Below are 18,585 nucleotides of genomic sequence, written 5' to 3'. Positions count from 1 at the left end.
GAGTTTGAGCGTAACTGGTCAACCCCAGTGATTGATGGCAATATCATTCGTATAAGTGACCGTGCATCACAAAACCAACAAAAAGTGTTGGTTGGATAGTGTGATTTCCATTTCATAAAAAGCACTCTGCACATTTTTCACTTTCATCCCTAATAATTAAAAGCTGTTGATACAAACATTTTCTCTGTAACATTTTTTCTACAAAGTGAGTGATATCATCCAAGACCAGTTATTGTTTTCTCAAAGCCGTTTTGTTTGAAAGAGTGCATTTTATCCTTATCCATTGTTGAACTATCGATGATTTACTTCTTTCTAATTTTCTTTGCTTGACCATTTTTTTTTGGCAAGAATGATGCCTCTGTTCTGAAAGTTAGAATTTGTAATGAATTGAAAGTTCTTATTGAGTAGCAAAATATAAGTTTAATTTGATAACCCCTTCTTTGTGGTCGGTATGGAGCTTTACATTATGGTTCTTTCCCCATCCATTGCACAAAGCAGCGCAGGTCGGTGAGATTAGGCTCTTTTCTCAGTAAACACTTTTGTAGAGTGTGTACTTTCTCTTTTTTCATCTAAAGGCAGGCCAGGAGCATCAATTTAAATTTCTGTCCTTTCAAAATCTACCCTTAAATAAAAATCCATGTCTGGCGACCTTTTGGTGGTTTTGTGATGCAGAGTCACACACGTTTGTAAAGATCGGTGAGGCGACAGTGACGACTGCCGTTGAGTGTCGCAGGCCCGGAGGCTTGTCTGAATGGCGCAGCGCCCTCTGTACTTGGTGTGGTGCTTCCCTTGTTGGCCAGGTAGGGTGTTGCGCGGATGACCTGATATATGTATGGGTTTTCTATTGGACGTCAAATAGTATTGTGATCCACTGTTGAGTATCGATTCTGTTTAGCCCGGTTTCTCCTCTCTTTCAGCCATTCATACCTTATTACCACAGCAGGAGTACGACGATTGAGATTACCACAGCAAAACTCATTGTGGTGACTAGTGGATTGTTAGCATTTGCAGCGATGCCATTGTCGGGGTTCTCTGTTTTCGCATAAGATGCTTGCACGTCTATGCTGTCGCTGATATTCTCGGTATGACTAAATATGATTTCATTCGATGGATCTGTTAAAGGAAAGATCATGATCTTTGGATAAAGATAGAGTTGGTTGGTCGGTTGATTCTTTATCACTTCCATAAAATGAGATAACAAAAAGCAGATAGAATTACCCCCCCCCCCCCCAAAAAAAAGACACATTTATCAAAGCATATGAATTTCCATACATGAGAAAGGAAATGGAAAGTATATGATCGCATGATATTAGACACGAAGTATTTCATGTCATTCTCTTCCGTAATGTGACATTAATGGCTGTATTGCTACAAACTGTCTGTTACATGAAATTTGCACGGAGTAGGATGATTTACCTATTTTGCTGTTAACTGAAAGGTTTATACTAACAAAATGAACTGAAAATGGTGACTGAAAACCGCTGACTTAAAGAAATGTGACCAATAAAACTACATGCATCAGGCCAAGAGTAAATAAACAAGACTTTATCGTCATTCGTAAATGATATACAGAGCGTATAAAAAAAGTTACACTTTTGAAATGTTTTTCATGATTACATCTCGAAATGTTTCGAAGACTTTTTTCTTCATATTTATAGATGCCCAATAGTCTCATCTATCAAGTGAAATCAAGAAAACAATTTTTTGTTCACGCTTGGCTGAACACTGACGCTCTTTGTCCAGAGTGTGAAAAATGACTTGCGCCAAATTGAAAGAAGATGGAAAAGTCAGCTAGCAGTCCTAGTATGTGTTCTCATTCAAACATATTGCTCTTTTGCTCACAGTTTTGATTATGGTATGATAGTTTAGGAATTTTCTGGCGATTTTTTCTCAGGTTTTAAATGATTCCATTGTGTTATGGAAGGCTGATTAACAACATCAAGATCTTTTAAGCACAATTATCACAAATCATGCACAGACATATCGAACCCACATGCCAATCACTCACGTCAAGAAGAAAAGTACAAAATTGATGCATCCTCAGATCATTCAATCAATACAATGAAAACAATCAATAAGATTAATCAAGCTGACAAGAAAAAAATCTCAGACTATCATTACACTTGATAGATGAGACTATTTGGCATCCATAAATATGAAAAAAAATCTTCCAAATATTTTGAAATGTAATTTAGACAATCTGTTTCAAAAGTGTAACTTTTTTTTGATACACCCTGTATTGATAATTGTACGAAAGTCTTTTCTTAAAAGACTGTAAGTCAGTGCAGTCGTACCTGTTCCGTCGTCCCCAGTAATCTCTATTGTGACGTCATTATCGGTTTCTGCAGAAAGAAGACAGGAGGAAATTCGAATCTAGTGTGAGAGTGTAGGCAAAGGATTCTACTAAGAGTGACAACAATGAAACAAGCGCAGACGGAAGAGATACTAATATACAGCCAACATCTAAAACAAAACAATTCAAAAAGAATATTTTGTCTGTATGAAATAACTTCCTATTTATAATAAGTGTTCTGATTTGGCGTAGGATTTACTTTTCATTACCTGACAACCTGAACGTGACTTGACCACAAAACTTTAATGACATCGGCAATGTCAATGTATTGAATATAATGACTTTATCTTCTATATGTGACCCTGCACCACAAAACAAACAAAAAGTCGCCAGACATTAATTTTTAGTTAAGACCATATTCTGAAAGACCAGACTTGAAGCTTTAAAATGATGTATAACTCAAATGAAATGGACTCTCCTAACCTATCTAATTTTTGGAAAGAAAACACAAACCAAGGACAAGTGAGAACTGAGAAGAGAGGCTCTGAAGTACAGTGTCTATTCGAGAGCTTAATCTTTACCAAACCGTGCTGGCTGTGTGATGAATGGGACAAAGAACAGGAAGTAAACCAAGTAACCCATGTAAAAGAAGATCCGCTCTTTCAAAAAATATGAAAAAGTCAAGTTTGGCTAGGTTGACCCATTTCACTAATTTTCAGTCCTCACGCAAAATCAGTGTGTACGACTTTATGTTCGTTTTGAGGTGCACCGTCACATATAATGATAATAATAATAATGAAATATTAAGGAATTATTTCTCTACAACAATAAAGAAGCCAGAGTTATATCCTGCACCGTCGTAAGGTTATGTGTAACTCTCAACCCCTCCGCGTTATAAGTTCCCAAGGGTGAAGAACGTATATTGATACCACTATACTAAGAAGTTTTCCTTGCATAGAAGAGTATCTTCCTTACAACTATTGAGCATCAGTAATATACTGAAATCATGAATCGGGTTCTCGCTTGTTCATATTTCATTTTCATGTGTGCACATTATTCACGGCACCATGCGCTTTTCAGACCCGAAGCAACGAAAAAAAAAATCATTTCGTGAAAAATTCTGATGGTGTCATTTCCTCTTCCACGTTTGAAGGTAACAGTCAGTGTTCTATCGGCAATGATGATACGATGATTTCACGAGGTTTTTATTCAGAGACTGAGAGTCAGGGCCATGCTTACCTGGTACGAAGTGGGTAGAGTTACTGCCCTGGGTCTCTTCTGTCGTGACATAGTCGCTTACTGCAGCTTAAACACGGGATAAAGTACAACATGGTGTTAGGAGTGTAGAGCCTAGACTTCTACTGAGACTTACGTCATCGGAAGAATAGGGACAATCATGAAAACGTGTCATGACTATCAAGGTTCAGTCAGTTCTCTGCCTGATAGTTTTCTTGTTACAGCAATGATCCGCTGTGAGCGATCTTTTATTTCCTGATATTACAAACAAAGTTTACAGTAGGTGCCACGAATTCGGCACTTATTTCATTGTAACGAAATCTCGCTTCGGGGAATTCACGGAATATCGCTATCAATATGGTAACTTATAGTGTAATCATAGAAGCTAGAGTGAGAGTGAAGGCAAAGGGTTTTAGTTCGAATGAAACAAGAGTAGACGGAAAAATATACTAATATACAGCCAACTACTAAACAAAACAATTCAAAGGAAATGTCTATATGGAATGATTTATTATGTATGATAAGTGTTCTGATTTGGCGCAGGATGTACATTCCATTACCTGATCGGAAAACTTGACTTGACTTCTAAATATTAATGACATCGGGAATATCACTGTATTTGATGTAATGATATAATCATTTTCTACATCTTATTGCGTTATACGTAATGATGTGGACTATGGTGTGGCACAGCTTGTAGCAGCCATATTCCCTGTGACGCTTTGAAAATGAAGATTTCTCACCTCAAGTTAAGTTTATGTTTGTTTGTGAGTTTAATTTGAAATTTCATGAATAAACTTGATGTCATTCTTGGCGACTTCTACGAGTTTTTTAAATTCATTTATTGTTTTGTTGATTTTGTTAAAATGTGAAGAGTTTGTTCGCAAAAACCGATGAGTCCATATTTGCCAAATGGAGATATTTGCGATTAACGGTCAAGAAAAATAAAGAGAATAATATGAAAAATGTTGCTTCTTTTGACCATAATTTCAAAAATGTACCTTTATATGTAGTGACCAATATATCATTTAAAAGGTATTATTTTGTACTTTTTGACAGAGACCGTACTTCAAAATCTTCAAAAATAGACTTATCGGTTTTTGCAAGCAAACACTTCATGTATTACGTCATTATCAATTAGCATTTTATGAGGGTCTTAACGTATACTATAAGAATGTAGATAAGCTGTAATTAATAATAACTGTGTGTGTTTGTGTGTGTGTGTGTGTGTCTGTCTGTGTGTGTATCTGTGTGTGTGTGTGTGTGTGTTTGTGCATGAGTCTGTGTCTACGTCATGACAATGCTCCTTTCGGTTTCCCTTTTCAACTCACGTAATGTGACTGACCGAGACAGGGACAAGGTATTTGGTGTTACATCCTTTTTCACTATTATGTCCCTACATAAATATATAAACCTACAAACACTAACGGACAAACAAGCGAGAAAAAAAAGAACAACAACAATAGAGTTTATTTAAAAATCAAGTTTTACAAATTCAAGGTAACTACTACAAACAGCCAGAATTAACTACTATGATGATACGTTTATGTGTTAGTTGTTCGGTCATGACACTTTGAATCGAGTAAGCAAAGATGGGGAAAAAATGACACATTTAAGTCATGCATTATAATAACAATGAAATAATAGTTATTATAATATAATGATATTATTATTGTCATATAATTATCACTATTAATATCTTAATTATAATTTCATTATTATGATAATTACAACCACTCCGCGATATAAATTTCCAAGGGAAAAGAAGGTATATTGATACCACTTTATAAGTTCACAATGCATAGATTAGTTACATCTTCCTTACAAGACTATTGAGTCCCCCTCGATAATATTTGAAGAGTTTGTTCGCAAAAAACGATAAGTCCACATTTGCCAAATTGAGATATTTGCGATTAAATAACAAGAAAAATAAAGAGAATAATAAAAACATTTACATATAGTGACCAATATATTATCTAAAAGGTTTTTTTTTGTACTTTATGACAGAAACCCTACACCAAAATCTTCAAAAACGAACTTATCGGTTTTTGCGAACAAACTCTTCATTTCATTTTCATGTATGTACATTATTTATGGCACCATGTGCTTTTCAGACCCGAAGCAAGTAAAAAAAAAAAAGATCATTTCTTTAAAAAATCCCGATGGTGTAATTTCTTCCGCCACGTTTGAAGCTAATAGTCATTGTTCTATTGTCAATGATAATACGATGATTTCACGAGGCTTTTCTTTAATAAGAGACTGATTGTCAGGGCAATTCTTACCTGTTGCGAAGTGGGTATAGTTACTGCTCTGGGTCTCTCCTGTCGTGCCATAGCTGATTACTGCAAACACAGGAGAAAAATACAAATATTTAGTGTTAGGAGTGTAGAGCAAAGAATGCTAATGAGACTTGCGTCATCGGAAGAAGAGTCAAGAGACAATTTTGAAAACGTGTTACGAATATCAAGCTTCAAAATATACATTTTGTGGGAAATGTTGTCATTTCTGTGTCTGATAGTTTTCTTGGTTTAACAATGATCAACTGTGAGTGGCATCTTTTATTTCCTGATATTACAAAGAAAGTTTCCTGCAGCCGCCTACGAATTCGGCACTTGATACATTGTAACGAAAAATCAGTTACCTTCTAGTGTAAACATAGAAGATAGTGTGAGAGTGTAGGCATAGGATTCTACTAACACTGACAGCAATGAAACAAGAGCAGATGAAAAAGATACCAATATACAAACAACTTCTAAACAAAACAAATAAAACAAAATATTTTGTCTTCACGGAATAATTTCCTAATTGTAATAAATGTTCTGATTTGGCGTAGTATGTGCGTTTTATTACCCGAACAGAATACGTTACTAGACTTGACAAAACATTAATGACATCGGGAATGTCAGGGTATCTGAAGTAAGGATATAATCATTTTCTATAGTTCAGTGCATGATGCCATGATGTTTACCATGGTGTGGAACGGCTTGGAGCAGCCATATATCGTGTAGCGCTTTAAAGATCAAGATGTCTTACCGTAAACTTAATTTATTTTTCCTTCTGAGTTCAATTTCATGAAATGTCATTCTTGGCTACTTCTCCAATCTATTTATCTATTTTTCTTCTTGTTACAAGCGTCTGAACGTATACTATAAGAATGGAGATGAGCTGCAAAATTACTAGTGTGTGTGTGTGTGTGTGTGTGTGTGTCTGTGTGTCTGTGTGCTTGAGTCTGTGTCTACGTCATGACAAAATGCTCCTCTTGGGTTCTTTTTTTTTTAACTCACGTAATGTGACTGACCGAGACAGGGACAATGTATTTGATGTTACATCCATTATCACTATTATGTCTATACATGAATATATAATATACATATATACTAACGGACATACATATGAAAAAGAAAATCCCATAATTTTCTTAAATATCAAATCTTACAAATTTAAATTGATTACTACAGACAATAACAGAATTAGCAACTATGATGATTTTATGCTTTAATCGTTCGGCCATGACTTTAAATCGAATAAGCAAAGGTGAGAAACAAAAAATGACACATTTACAGTTATGGATTATTCCTCTACAACAATAAAGAAGCCGGGAAGTTATATCCTACACTGTCGTAAGATTATGTAAAGGCCCAACCCAAAGTTGTCAATATATAGAACAGTATCTTCTTTAAAGTTATTGAGCATTACACTAATATGATGAAATCATGAATTTTGTCCCCCTTGTTGATATTTTATTTCTGTGTAAAGGGTACATTATTCCTCCATGTGCTTTTTAGACTCGAAGCAACTACAAAAAACAAACAAACTTGTCATCTCTTGAAAAATGCAGATGTTGTAAATTTTCTCCGACACTGAACAGTCAGTGTTCTATCGTCTATGATTGTGAATTATTACACGAATCATTTTCACGGGTTTGTACGTTTGAGCAAAATATGCGAATTTGGCACGCCGTCGACTGCGAACATGGCACATGAGTTAAGAGCCTGATAGTCAGGGCCATTCTTACCTGGTGCGAACTGGGTAAAGCTCCGGGTCTCTTCTGTCGTGCCATAGCCGGTCACTGCAGATTAAACACGGGATAAAATAGAATAGTGTCAGGAGTGAAGAGAAAAGAATTCTACTGAGACTGACGTCATCGGAAGCAGAGTAAAGGGACAATCATGGAAACGTGTCATAGATATTAAACTTCAACCTATACATTTTGTTGGAAACGCTGTCATAAAATTTATTTGACCAGTGATTACTGAGTGTCCTTGGTACTACAATGATCCACTGTGTGTGGTATCTATTATTTCCTAATATTACAAAGAGAGTTAACCACAGCCGCCTTTGATTTCGGTACTTAATACACATTGTAACGGAATTTCGTTGTGGGGAATTCACGAAATTCCGCTGTCAGTTACTTAAAGTGTAATCGTAGAAGTTATTGTGAGAGTATTATTAGGCAAAGGATTCTACCAAGACTGACAGCAATGAAACAAGCGTAGACGGAAAAGGATACTAATATGCAGTCAACATCCAAACAAAACAGTACAAAGACATTTCTTGTCTTTATGGAATAATTTCTTAGATATAATAAGTCACTGTCTGATTTTCCTGTAGGATGTACTTTTCATAACCTGAAACGGAAAAAAGAAGAAGAAAGAAGTGACTTGACTACTTAACGTCGATGACATCGGGAGTGTTAACCCTATAAAGCCCAAGGGGGGGGGGGGGGGAGAGGGCACATTGTGCCCCCTACCAGATTTTCCTTTACCACTCCTTCGCCCTTAATCCGATTTCAACCACATTTGCAAACATTTTGATATATAATTTAGTTATATTTGATGTTGCTGGTTGCCATGGCAACCACAAACTGACAACCATGTCAGTCAGATTTTGCATATTTGTTCTGTTCCCATTTCATTTAACAGTATTACAGTGTATGAAATGGGTGTTTCTTAGCTGAGATTTGGTGAAGGAGCAAAATTTTAAGTAATTATGCTCCTGGAAAGTTTTTCTTATTATTTCCTTTGTTTTTATATGACAAAGGCATAAAACAATAGATATAATAGAGATAATTGAAAACAATAATATTTTCTAAAGATTGCCCTTCTATTGTGTCTTATTTTGATTCCTTCACCCAAGTTATGCCTCTAATATCATTAGTTTATCATAAATTTGCAATCTCAAAGTTCCACTATTATGCAAATATGAAATGTCATAACTATACATGTACCAATCCCAAACATTTCATCTCGGTTCTCATTATGTATTTATTTATGTTGATATGAATAGTGCCCCCACATGGTGACCTTGAGAAATTTCAATCATAACAAATAATAAGATTCCACTTGCTTATCATTTGTGGCAAATATGAGAATGATTGATCTATAATAAGACATATATAATGGGGATAAAGAAATTATACAGAAAAATCATGTTTTAAACATATTACCTAATTATTTCTTCATATTTTGGTAAATAGCGCCCTCCATGGGTGACCTTGAGAAAATTCAAATGTCTGGTCATGTAGAGTATAAGTTAATCTACCCATGTGCCAAATATGACGATGATACATGAAATAATAATAAAAAAAAAAGTTATATGGGGGCATGCCAGCGGTCAAAATAGCTTGGGCTTAATATAGGGTTAATGTATCGAATATAAGGACATATTCATCTTCCATGTTTTGCATGAATCGTAATGCTCTGCACATGGTGTGGCACATCCCTTAAGCAGCTATATTCTGTGTAACGCCTTGAATTGAGGAAGATTTTCAAATCTTAATTTAGCTTATTTTTGTTTGTGAGTTCAATTTGAAATCTCAAAAAATGTCATTCTTGGAAACATGTATGGTCATTCTTTTTTTTTCTGGGGGGGGGGGGGGAGTAAAATCGCATTCTCTGTCGTCATCAATGAAATTTCATTTGCGTTTTATCTTGCGCTTTAACACCGTAAATAATTTTTAAAAGGTGTGTATGTATATATGCCTGTCTATGCCTTGGTTCATCTCCATCGAAGACAGTGAAGACTCATGCGCGGAAAAGATGTTACAAATAACACAATTTAGTCTTCCACGTTGTCCTTGCGTATTTAATATTCTTACTGTTTGGTTGGAAATTGCTCAAATATACCCCAATTAATAAAGAGTAAAGGCATCGCATCGTGTGGATCAGTTCTTAACATGCGACATCTCCCTCGTGTGGGAGGAAGTAGCTTCAGTCCTCCCACTCCATCCCCGCTCGGTCGCTGCGCTCCCTCGTTTGAGTGGCAACCCCCCCCCCCCCCAAATGTTGAACATATCCTCCCCCTTACCAAAATAGAATAGTCCTGTGTATGGCCATGAACGCTATAATATTGATGAATTACTGCCATCAATCTTGTCTCCGTTGCTTCTTTTTTAATTCGTGTGTGTACGCTTTCGAAATCCCCATTCGTTGTTGTTTGTTTGATGGTTTATTTTTTGAAACGGAGCAACAACAGAAAAGAATACTCATTTCTGGAACAAGGCAAGTGCCTAATTGTATCTCGCCCATTCAAGTAAACGAAATTCATGTTTTTTTAACTCCCAAAAGTTCATTGACCCGCCTTTGACCTTTGACATCTTGTTGACCTTCAACTCCCCAAGGAACATTTACCATCCAAGTTTGGTCGCAAACGGAGAAAGGGATAAAAAGTTTTGAGTAATAATCAAAACGCGCCGTAAAAAAAAAAAAAAAAAAACAAAAAAAACAAAAAAAAAAACTTAACATTGGGCCCTAAAAGTTTGCTTACCCCTGTCTGTGACCTTTGACTTTGATGTGACCCTAAACTCCCCAAGGAACATCTTCCATCCAAGTTTGGTCACAAATGGACATACATCAAAAGTTATGAGCCATAATCGAAACGCGCTGTGCAAACTTAACATTGGGTCCTATAAAGCTCATTGACCTCTGCGTGTGACTTTTGACCTTTAGGTGACCTTCATGATATGTGAAATGTGTGTTAAACTTTGTTTAACCACTCTTCCCTCCAAGTTTGATTGAGATTGGAGTCCTCAGTAGAGAGTTATTCAAGTTTTTGTAGCGTTACGGACAGACGACGGACGGACGGACGACGGACGGACAGACGCCGCAGGCGATTCCTTAGTCTCCCCACAGCTCCATTGTGCTCGACAAAAGACCGGATAGCGTCCTTCTTCTGATAATTATGAAGGCTGACAGTCTGTGTTTATTCCTCAGCCTTACCCGTATACACACTTTTTCTTACATTCAACTCTCAGTAAATTAAAACATGGTCATGCTACTGTATTTAAACATGGTATTATTCATACATACAATGGGGTCATCCCACGAGACCGACACCCACGAGTCATACAGCCCACGAGTTCGACATTGAAAAAAGGTCCATGTGTCATACAGCTCACGAGACATACAGCCCATGAGTTCGACACTACACTGCAAAAAGTCCGGTGTTAAATAGTGAACACCGAGCTGGTGTTAAATTTTCGGTGCTTATTTATGGTGTTGAATTAACACCTCCGGGTGTCATTTCCAAATTTTAAACTGTTTTTTGAAGAGTTTCTTAGTAACTGCACTTCTTGTTGATTTTTAATTTAAACAAGACGGTCAAGAATTTTACATTAAAATACTAGATTTTTGAAAAAATGTGAAAATAAATTTACACCAAAGTAACACCAGCTGGTGTGGTCTCTTATTGAAGGTGGACGGGTGTTAAACCATTGATATTAACACCAACAAATATCCAATCAACACCATGTGGTGTTATTTTTGAATTAACACCAGTACAGCGTCAAAATAACACCAGGTACAGTGTCAAATTAACACAACGAAGTGTCAGGTGAACACTTTTCAACACCATCACAGTGCAGTTTTGACACCTGTGGGTGTGGTCCTTTATTGAAGTTTGATCGTCGTTAGATTTAACACCCGTGGTGTTAAATCTAACACCGATGTTTTTACAGTGTAGGCAAATAAGGCCCATGAGTTCGACAGTATGTAAAAAAAGCCAACGAGTTCGACATTACAACGCGGGGATTAAATAGTTCAATTTGCATCAGATTGCTTGTTCCAAAGAATTGAGAAATCATGCGGGATCGGTCGTTGCACAGGTTGAACCTTTGCACCAGCGGAGTCAGTTGCCGCAAGTTATTCGATATTCGAAATATTTCGATTGTTGACTGTTTTAGATTTGCCCTGAAGACTCCTTTGTTTGCACCTGATTTTCCAGTTTCATATCTTATTTCTGATTATTATTGTTCCATTCTTTTCAACTACACTTACTTCCGTGTACATGTGCTAATATTTTTTTTTCTTCATAATTCATTATATCCCCTTGCACCTTGAGCACATTACTCATGTGGATTTCATGGCGCATTATAAATAGGCCTAACTGTATTACAGGAGCCGAGGAAAGGGGGGGGGGCGCTCCCACCCACCCCACCCCCCTCCCCACACACACACAACTTTCAGCTTGTTAAAAAAAAAAGTGGGAGGGATCTTGGCATTGATCCCCTCGGCCTACAGCCGCCCCCCCCCCCCCCTCCCCCACATTGACAAACGTAGATACATAATGCATTCAATAATGTTGCCATGAATGTACACAATAGTTGAAGTTCTGTCGTGCGTTTTCTTTTGGTATCGCTGTCTAAATAAATGGCCGAGATTCAGTTTGTACAATCATTTTTTTTTTAATCCACTCATACGCTGCTTCCAGGGAGGTGAAAAGAATCTCTTTCCACGTTTGTCGCCCCGTCACAAATTGTCGTGTGGCGACAATTTGTCCTGGCAAAATGAAACGTAGTTGCACAAATTGTCGAAGGCCATGCAATGTGAATTGTGTGGTTGGGGTGGTTGCTCCGGTGTTGTGCTTTGGTGGGGTTGGTAAGACTGGTCGGTTTTTCGTAATATTGTGTGTGTGTGTGGGGGGGGGGGGGGGGCTGCATGGTATAATACATTATGTGCTGTGTATGATTTGTAGGTGACTTGTGTATACGTTTGCGCATAGCTGTGCGCGCGCGCGCGTGTGTGTGTGTGTGTGTGTGTGTGTTTGGAGTTTAATAATACAATTATTATGTGGAAACTGTGCGTGTGTGGTGGTTGTATAGTAGTAGTGGTTTGTTTATGTGTATACTTGTGCCTGCGTGCGTGTGTGTGTCTGTTTGTGTTTGTGTTTTGATGTTTGTGCGAACTAACTTTTTGGGCAGCAGCAGGCTCTACTGTGGCAATGCAGGTAATGCCTTCTACGTGTATGAGCACATGTTTATAGAGTTCACTGCGGCGTTGATTTCAAAATAGCATAGGTGTGTCAATTTCAGCGGTGAGGCGGACTAGGAGAGAGAGACCGAGAGAAAAGGCATACGAGGGAGGTATACCCTCCCTAAATATCATCTGTCTTTGTTCAATTTTTCACTGCAGTCATATTCTTCCATCAGTCTTAACTTCAACTTCCATATCACTTTTCCTTGTACCAGAATAAGTTTGGCATGCTTTATGTATGAGCGAATAACTTCGACCCGCCATAAATAATTTCTCAATCCTTAGTTGATTTTAGCACAAACGAACTGCCATATGCACACCACAAATACATACGTATTTATAAACAAACACCAACAAACACTCAAGCAAATCCTCATAATGCATATAAACCACCTCAACACACATTCTTCCATAATATATTAAAAACACACACACGCACACAAACACACGCGCGCGCGCACGAACGGACACTCAATTATCATGTGCGCGCGCACATACACACTTCCTTGAAACCTCACCGTGACTTTTTTACATGGCTTGTTTGCATGGATATAGCCATGACGGTAAGTTATATGTTGGTATTTCAACGACTGTGTCAAGAGTGATATTGCCCCCCAAAGTATGCTTCGAGGGCGGGCGACAATTTGTGCCGTCAGCCCTCTTTACAAATTGTCGCCAATTGGCGACAATTTGTGCAGCCAAATCCGTCACAAATTGTCGCCTGTTTCAGGGGCGACAATTTGTGACGGGGTGACAATTTGTGTCGCAACACGCGTTCTTGCTGCTACACATTTATCAACCTCAAACATCGCAACTTGCAATCTGTGATATGCACCTGTATTTTGCTTGAACATTTAAATGCCCAGATAACCTCATGAACACAAATGCAAATATTTCAGTCTTTGAATTTACGCCTACGATGTTTCATGGCTAAAAATCTTAAGAAAATATCAGTTAGCCAATGTATTGCTGTGTATATATTCTAGTCAATTGGCTTAACTGATAACTTAAATTGGCACAGCACTGATTCCTTGTGTGTGCATTAAAAAAAAAACACTCTTAATCTTTAATTTCTCTCTTTCTCTCTCTCTCTCTCTCTCTCTCTCTGTCATGGTTATTTTCCTCTATTTCTTTATTTTCTTTCGTTCAGTGTGCATAGACACATTAACCCGTTCCTTCCGAAATTCTCTGAGAGCCTTCGATGCCCCAACCTCCCCTCCCCCCCCCCCCACACTCGACGGAGAACGGACAGGTTGGTAATCCACCTATGTGCAAGCAGTGAAGTGGTGCATGTATCCACTTTCCACGGTCAACTACATCTCCGTCTTCATGCGAGTTTTATGGCAAAGCAATTATACAGTATGTCCGCGTAATTGGGTATCGCGGGTACTCCGTTTAATTGGGAAGTAATGTCAAAATCAGTTCCAATGCACATTAAAATTACCTGATAATCGGGTAGCCCCTCCGCATAAATGAATAAATAATTTGCTCCTAATCTAATTGAGTATATGAATATAAGAACGACCCAAGTCCATGGAAGACCATTTCGAGTAAACTAAAACAAAAACTTCATATCTTTTTTGTTTGTCCAATAATATTCTATTTAACTGTGATGGGAAGGCAACATTGTATATACAAATTAGAACATATATTATTATGACAATTAACATTAACATTAATTGTGGATAGGCCTTTTTGTGTGATGGACTTGGGTCGTTCTTTGATTCATATGGACTTGGGTCGTTCTTTGATTCATATACATGATATTCTGCTATAGAGATGAGAGAAGGACAAGAGAGGGCGCTATAATATGAATGTAAGAATGACCCAAGTCCTTCATTCTTACATTCATATAAGATTTAACTCGTTCTTATATCCATATACTCAATTTCTAGCCACATTTCATCGCACTTTAAGAAATCATGAATGTCAAATTTTCCACTGCTAATCGCATTCTCTGTTAAATTTGCACAGAAGACTAATCATTTGGGGAGTGATTAAAAATGAAAACACATGTGTTACTACTGACTTGCCGCAAGTAAACGAACATGTCACATGTAGCTGGCACTCACAATTGCATAGACAGACAGCAGTTGGACACACTTGCGCTCCTCCCTTGCTCCGCAAAAACATTCACAATACGAGAAGTTTGCAAATCGGGCAATTAACCAGCTCCATGATTTTGCTTTTCCCCAGTCACATCTCGAAAAGTAACCCGAGGTTCTAGCGCATGCAAAGAGACGTGTTCATTTCGGAAAAAGGCCTGCGTGTTAGCGAGGAGTCTATAGTCAAACGACAAAGTTTTCTGAAGATATATTTGTCCATAAAATGAGTGTAATTATTGCTCGTGACTGAGCAAGTGTAAGGTACAAATGTATGTATAATGTGCCGTGCAAGCACGCGTGTTCAATTCAATTCAATTCATTTATTTTCATTCTTCTTTTAAGTATTACAGTATACAGTGTAGGTGTTTGGTGCAGTGTACAATGCATGTATATACACATTGTGTGTGTCAATTTCGAATGAGACGTGTTTTTCTGTCAATCGGGTACTCCGCTTAATCGGGTAAGAAACGCTCTGCTCGAGCCTACCCGATTATGCGGAAAGTACTGTACTACTACGTTGGGAAAAAAAAGGTAGGTTAGAAGAAAAATCCAAGTATTTTTCTTTCTTTTTGGAAACAGAAAGAGAACAGATATTGATAAAGGAAACTGTAATCTTTCCATTAAAGTCATTTTTTCTTGTCCGCATAACACGAATAAACATTAATCAAAAAAAGGTCATCGCGCACGGTTCTACTCGACCTTCCCTTGATGTTTCGCCATCGACGAGACATATTATTTCTTTTTCAAGGACAAAGACAAGACATAAACGTCACGAATGAGGTCATATGATTATTTCGCAGAACAAAAAATAAAAAGAGATTCTGTTTCCTTTGTCAATTCTTCAATTTGTTTTGAATTTGTTTATCAAATGTAATTGAAAAAATCTGTCACCTGATGAGTAACTCTGGCGGCGGCCGCACTGTAGGGAAAATTTGGTGTAACTTTAAAGCTGCGCTAGAAATCAAGGTACTTCTCTTACACAAATGTGTTGTTATTAACTCAAATGTAATCACACCCTCATATAGGCGAATATATCTCAATTTCTCCAAGGAAATGATATACGCTATGGAAGTTATATTGAGATACGTTCTCGTAGTCAAGTTCTATGTGCTGGCATATGTTTGTGTGGTACATTGTATGGTACCGACAAGTACCACAGATAGTTTTTGTTAGGGTTCAATCACACTTGTTTCCCCAATTTGAAAGAAGATTTCGGCGAACACATTGCACATGGCTTTTATAAAGCTGGGAACGACATCAACAACAACAACAGGACAATGTGTGAAATTAGACTGTCTGGCCTTTACCCTCAACGATGCATCTGACTCCAGCATCTTCTGAATGTCCGCAATTGTGGACTCCGATTCCACTGATGCCACAATCAACGATGCTCGTTTCTGTTCCAGTGCATGACACGTCGTCAAGCCAAATATCACCGGTGCCTTGTCCAAAGGCGGCTTCACTCAATGCCTCTTCAGCGCCTCTATAACCAAGACTTGTGCAGACAACTTCAGCATCATCGAGATCCCAAGAGTCATCGCACACCGTTCCCCAAGCACCGTTCGCGTAAACTTCTACTCGGCCTTCCCTCGGTGTTTCGCCATCGACGAGACGAACTGATTTTTGAAGGACAAAGATGAAACATAAAAGTAACGATTGAGCACGTATGCTCACACCACACACAAAAAAGACACAACAATTTATGTTTCCTTTGTCAATTCCTAGATTTGTTTTAAACTTCCTAAAAAAATGTAACTTGGAAGGATCTGTCACCCTGACGGGCGAATCTCAAGACACAGGAAGGAAAATTTGGTGTACGTTTAAAGCTACGCTAGATATTACAACAGTTGGCTTTTAAAAACTATGGTGTTATAAAAAAAAAAAAAAAATCACACCTTACATATGTGACCCTGCACCACAAAACCAACAAAAAGTCGCCAGACATGGATTTTCAGTTTGGGATAGATTCTGAAAGAATAGACTATAAGCTTCAAAATAATGTATAACTCAATCCATATGGACTACCCTAACTTGCCTAAATACTGTCAAGAACGCACACACTCTGGAAAAGTGTGAACTGAGAAAAGAGGCTCTGAGGTACACTGTCTATTCAAGCGCTTAATTTTTACCAAGCTGCGCTAGCTGTGAAATGAAAGGGACAAAACACAGGATGCAAACCACCAGAGCAAGAACAATGAAGGGATTATCAGATTTAGCTGAAATTGAACATGTTCTATTAACACATTTTGGCCATGATTTATGCTAACTTTCAAAGCAGTAGCGTCATCCTTTCAAAAGTTACAAGACATAAAAGTGAAGAGCGTGCAAAGGATTTCAAGACATTTCTAAGACAAACCTGATCATTCTATTCTTCTCCCAAAAAGGGTTTTAGAAAAAAACTGCTAAAAACACACTTTCCCATTCATGTTACGATACCAAACTAAAGGATAATGTAGAAGAAGGATAGTTCTTTCAGAAATATGAAAAACTCAAAATTGACTTGTTCGAACCATTTCACCTTTTTTTAGTCCTCACTTAAAATCAAGGGATGCGACTTTTTGGGTTTGTGGTGCACGGTCACATATAGGCATACCTCAATTTCGGTTCTCATTTCCACGAACAAGGAAGTGATATACGGATTGGAAGTTATGTTGAGATACGTTCGTGTGGTCAAGTACTATCAATGTACCTAAACAATTTATATATATTTCGACAAATTGTTAAAAGAAAGGGAATCATGTTAATTGTTCGTGCGTGTGTGGGAGTAAGTCGAATCAAGATTATTTGTCAAGTGATTTAAGTTTATCGGTTCTATTTATTCAAAATGCTTTAAAGACCACTTGACGGTAAAATTTGACTTTTCAAATATGAACTTGGACCCTTATTTGAATAATCTTGAGCGTGTGGGTGCGTGTTGTTGTGTTTACTTGATAAAATGTTTTCAGCATGAACGAAACCAGAGTTTAGCTCAACTGTAAAACAAAATAAAAGGGAAAAATGAGAAAAGGCATCTTCCATGGACTTATCTATATGAAGCAGTGGAAAATGTAGTAACCAGTTACTACGAAAATTTCATTTTTATTGCAATTTTAATTTCATTCATACTTTATTTTCATCGAATTTGAAAGAAGAGATGGGCGATCACCGTGCGCTTGCCTTTTATAAAGCTGTGAACGAGAGCAACCCCTTCAAAAACTACAATAACAACAACAGAGCAATGTGTTAGATTAGAGTGTCCTGCCATTACCCTCAACGCTGCATTTGACTCCAGCATCTTCTGAATGTCCACAGTTGTGGACTCCGATTCCATTGTTGCTACAATCAACGATGCTCGTTTCTGTTCCAGTACATGACACGTCGTCAAGCCAAATATCACCGGTGCCTTGTCCAAAGGCGGCACGGCTCAATGCGTCTTCAGCGCCTCTATATCCAAGACTTGTGCAGACAACTTCAGCATCATCGTGTTCCCAAGAGTCATCGCACACCGTTCCCCAAGCACCGTTCACGTAAACTTCTACTCGACCTTCCCTTGGTGTTTCGCCATCGACGAGACGAACTATTTATTCAAGAACAAATACGAAACATAAAAGTAACGATTGAGCACATGATTTATGTGACCGTGCACCTCAAAACGAACATAAAGTCGCACACTCTGATTCTGCGGAGGACTGAAAATAAGTGAAATGGGTCAACCTAGCCGAAC

At 37.8% G+C, this 18,585-nt stretch overlaps 1 protein-coding gene across 1 annotated transcript in view; it reads right to left on the bottom strand.

The window, feature by feature from the left end:
• Positions 1-674: 674 nt before the first annotated feature.
• Positions 675-18,585, bottom strand: part of LOC139717236 (scavenger receptor cysteine-rich domain-containing protein DMBT1-like) — a 56,835-nt gene continuing 38,924 nt past the window's right edge. The window contains exons 10-16 of the mRNA XM_071628735.1: positions 18,130-18,438; positions 16,190-16,498; positions 7,545-7,598; positions 5,812-5,871; positions 3,533-3,598; positions 2,295-2,342; positions 675-841 (exon numbers count right to left, since the gene is read on the bottom strand). Of these exons, the coding sequence (XP_071484836.1) occupies positions 675-841; positions 2,295-2,342; positions 3,533-3,598; positions 5,812-5,871; positions 7,545-7,598; positions 16,190-16,498; positions 18,130-18,438 (1,013 nt within the window). The remainder of the gene's footprint in view (positions 842-2,294; positions 2,343-3,532; positions 3,599-5,811; positions 5,872-7,544; positions 7,599-16,189; positions 16,499-18,129; positions 18,439-18,585) is intronic.

The sequence above is a fragment of the Diadema antillarum genome, unplaced genomic scaffold (genome assembly GCF_040938485.1).
Source record: "Diadema antillarum isolate AM-2024a unplaced genomic scaffold, OU_Dant_1.0 scf00000073, whole genome shotgun sequence".
Lineage (NCBI taxonomy): Eukaryota > Metazoa > Echinodermata > Echinoidea > Diadematoida > Diadematidae > Diadema > Diadema antillarum.
Note: the sequence above shows the minus strand (reverse complement) of the source record. Positions and strands in the feature narration are given on the sequence as shown.